The 3,751-nt window shown below is 45.8% G+C and overlaps 1 protein-coding gene across 1 annotated transcript; it reads left to right on the top strand.

Annotated features, from left to right (window-relative positions):
• The first annotated feature begins 769 nt into the window (after nt 1–769).
• On the top strand, nt 770–3,719 carry LOC123065114 (subtilisin-like protease SBT3.9). The gene is made up of 9 exons (XM_044488473.1): nt 770–1,000; nt 1,092–1,183; nt 1,260–1,357; nt 1,441–1,605; nt 1,704–2,323; nt 2,750–2,817; nt 2,907–3,164; nt 3,250–3,367; nt 3,481–3,719. Exons 1-9 carry the CDS (start codon nt 854–856, stop codon nt 3,667–3,669), a joined length of 1,755 nt encoding a protein of 584 aa, XP_044344408.1. The 5' UTR covers nt 770–853; the 3' UTR covers nt 3,670–3,719.
• Nucleotides 3,720–3,751: the final 32 nt, after the last annotated feature.

The following is a 3,751-nucleotide window of genomic DNA, read 5'->3' as shown; positions in this document are numbered from 1 at the left end:
AATACAACACGCAAGCAGATGACATGGCAGGGGCGGCGAATAACTGGCGGACACCTGGCGCATCGAATCCGGGGCGTTACAGTAGGCCACGGAGCGCATTCCTTTATTATGGGATCTTGTAATTTTGTTTATCCGATGAGATTAATGAAATACTTGCTTCTCATACCATTTTTTTTGTACTATGTACACTGGCACGCCCGCATACTTTTCTTTTCCCCGGCGCATGAGAGAAAATCAAACTCCCCCTCTTCCCTTCATCCGGAGCGCCTTAAGATTTTCTCGTGTCAAACAAAGTGGTTCTTCGAAAAAAAAGAATTTAGCTATTTGAGAAACGAACCGGCCAAACAAATCTTTACGCGTGGAATGCTTCAAAGGGTCAAATTTTTGTTTCTAAATTGCCTTCACCTTTATCAACTTTACTAAAGTTTTTTTTCTGAAAGACCCAGCAAAGCGCTGGTGTCATGATATGGACGCGGCCTGGATGCCCGATGAGCACGGTGCTTCCTATCCAGACCGTGGTCTACTATTTCTTTCTCACGTACGTGTACCACCTAACGCCGACAATGCAAACATATCCTTGTTTGAACGGTTCTTGCACCCCCATGGTTGTTTTTATGCCCACTGATTAAACGAAGCTGCTTGTTTTGGAAGTCGACCTCTTGTCATCATTATTAAGACTATATCAGAAACTTGAATATCTATACCCGGTCTGTTTCAAGTTGTTTAATGGTGGTAGACACGACATGGTCGTCTAGTCCTATTTTTTCCTCGATCACGTGTGTCACCTAGAAACACGCAATGTTCTTTTGAACTGTTCTTTCTTCTTGGACCCCATGGATAGCACCTGGCTCCGATGAGATGCTATATATACATACACGCGACAGCAGAGAAGAACATAACACTCTTCTGGAGATCAGACATGGGTTCGAGGATAGCTTTCTCTTGTTGTGCTCTGCTACTGGTCACACTGCTGCCTCTTTCGGCGAATGCGTCGAGCAAAGTAAGTTATGGTTCCTCCTTGTTCGCAAGACTTTAACTTCGGCTTGTACTGAAATTGTTTTTTTTTGGCCTTTTTGGCATATTAATTTCAGCTCTACATAGTGTACATGGGGGAGAAGAAACATGACGATCCATCTGTTGTGACCGCGTGGCACCATGACATACTAACCTCCGTACTTGGGAGGTACTAGCTAGCTAGTAAACCATATTAGTACCATGCAACAGAACTGATTGCTAATATTATGTCTTGTCTGCAACAGCAAGGATGAATCCTTGAAGTCGATGGTTTACAGTTACAAGCACGGATTCTCTGGGTTCGCGGCAATGCTCACCAAAACCCAAGCAAGGACTTTGGCAAGTGAGTGATAAGAATTTGCTGTCTTCATATGTTGTTGGCACAATTGAAAGAAAACTAATTCACATTGGATGTTGCAAATGTAGACTTTCCTGAAGTTATAAGTGTGAAACCTAACACCTACCACATGGCGCACACAACTCGGAGCTGGGACTTCCTTGGCCTTGGGCACAACAAATCACCACAACAAACTGACCTCCTACGAAAAGCGAATTACGGTGAAGATATCATTGTCGGGGTGATCGATTCAGGTTTGTAATCAAATTTCTAGTTTAAATCCAGAAGTTGTTGAAACCCAAGCCAGGCATTAGAAATGGACCGGTTGACTCCGTGCATGTTTTTGTTGCAGGCATATGGCCTGAATCACAAAGCTTTGACGACAACAGATACGGCCCTGTGCCGGCACGGTGGAAAGGCATATGCCAGACCGGAACAGCGTTCAATGCATCGAGTTGCAATAGAAAGATCATCGGCGCACGGTGGTACTCTGAGGGAATTGACGCCATGCACCTCAAGGGTGAGTACATGTCGCCTCGGGATTTCAACGGCCATGGAACTCATGTTGCCTCGACGATTGCCGGAGGAGAAGTGCAAGGTGTGAGTTATGGCGGCCTAGCCACCGGCATGGCACGTGGCGGGGCACCGCGTGCACGGCTAGCAATTTACAAGGTGTTATGGGGCCCGAACACGGCAGCCAGTGACGCGGACATCCTCGCAGCCATTGACGATGCCATACAAGATGGCGTGGATGTCCTGTCGCTCTCACTGGGACGGGGTGCCGGTCACGAGTTCCCCGGGACACTTCATGCAGTCTTGAGAGGGATCTCAGTTGTCTTCTCTGCCGGGAATGATGGTCCGGCACCACAAACGGTGACGAATGTCATGCCATGGGTGACGACAGTGGCAGCTAGCACGATGGACCGGGCCTTCCCAACCCTCATATCTCTCGGAAACAAAGAAAAGCTTGTGGTATGTACATACAAATGATGGATCTGCAAATAGTTACCTGTTCTAATATTTCTGTTTTGTTAAAAAATATAGGAAAAATGCATTACCAAATATATGTCTATTCAAAAAGAAAAGGTCCACTCTCAAAGGATAGAAACATCCCAGCTAGAGAAAAGTCGATAAAGATTACATCATTGCATATGCTAGGTACAGATTAAATAACAAATTGTTTTTTACTTTTTTGGTTGACATAACACACAGTTGACTGACCATAATCGTCTAGTTTTACTCCATTTTTGTCGAGAAATCATTTATGTTTTACATAGTCTAACATGATACGTCAGGTGTTGAACTGGCGTGCGCTGAAACATAGTCGTATAGGTTATCGTTTACCTTTCCTGAAAAAGAAAAACATACTCTCTGATTTGCCTTTGTTCTTAAACACAGGGACAATCTCTTTACTACAACTCAACTCTGAACAGCGACGGCTTCAAGGAGCTTGTTCACGCGGGAAGGTAGCGGCATAACGCACTCGGTCCACAAGTTAGATTGTTATTAGTTCCACAATTTATCAAACCATATTCAATTTAAAACTTTTGCGCAGCTGCACCGCGGAGTGGTTAGCGTCAAACAACGTGACCGGCAAGATCGTCCTGTGCTACGCACCAAGGCTGGCGCCCAGCGTGCTGCCTCGAGTAGAGCTGTCCCTCACCATCAATCGTACTGTGGGTGCCGGAGCCAAGGGCCTCATCTTTGCGCAGTACACCACGAACCTCCTGCCGATATGCAAGGGCGGCATGCCCTGTATTGTAGTAGACTACGAAATTGCACAGAGAATTGAATCATACTTGGCGATCACAGAGTAAGAACATGTCGCGTTGCCTGAAAGAGGGGGATATGTTTTCTTTCTTCCAAAACTAATTTGTGCACGTCGTCTGTCATGATAGGAGTCCAATCGTGAAGGTGTCACCTGCCATGACCGTTGTCGGAGACGGGGTGTTGTCGCCAAGGGTTGCTTCATTCTCGTCCAGAGGCCCGAGTCCTCTATTCCCAGGCATACTCAAGGTACTCCATATGTGAAATTCATATCTCACAGAAAAGATAGTTGTACTTGCGGTGCTTTTAAGCTTCTATTCTCTCGGGAATTAAGAATTGTATCTCTATGGATGTTTGAACAGCCCGACATAACTGCACCAGGCGTCGGCATCTTGGCAGCTATGCGCGGCTTCTATGTGTTAATGGATGGTACATCAATGGCATGCCCACATGTCTCTGCAGTTACCGCACTTCTTAAGTCGGTTCACCCTGACTGGTCGCCTGCTATGATCAAGTCTGCAATCGTCACCACGGGTATGTACACTGTGTAGATGGAAAGTTCTTTTGACTATTTTATCTTATACGACTACCTTGTTTCTTGGTAATGATCCCAGCATCAGCGACCGATCAATT

Source organism: Triticum aestivum, chromosome 3B, assembly GCF_018294505.1.
Source record: "Triticum aestivum cultivar Chinese Spring chromosome 3B, IWGSC CS RefSeq v2.1, whole genome shotgun sequence".
Lineage (NCBI taxonomy): Eukaryota > Viridiplantae > Streptophyta > Magnoliopsida > Poales > Poaceae > Triticum > Triticum aestivum.
This window is presented reverse-complemented; position numbering and strand designations above follow the sequence as displayed.

What these genes read in the sequence shown, in the direction of transcription:
- LOC123065114 (XM_044488473.1), top strand. Translation starts at nt 854, where the DNA reads ATGAGATGCTATATATACATACACGCGACAGCAGAGAAGAACATAACA. An exon ending in CCAAGCAAGGACTTTGGCAA is followed by an intron (nt 1,358 to 1,440) that starts GTGAGTGATAAG and finishes TTGCAAATGTAG; the next exon opens with ACTTTCCTGAAGTTATAAGT. An exon ending in TGTCGGGGTGATCGATTCAG is followed by an intron (nt 1,606 to 1,703) that starts GTTTGTAATCAA and finishes TTTTTGTTGCAG; the next exon opens with GCATATGGCCTGAATCACAA.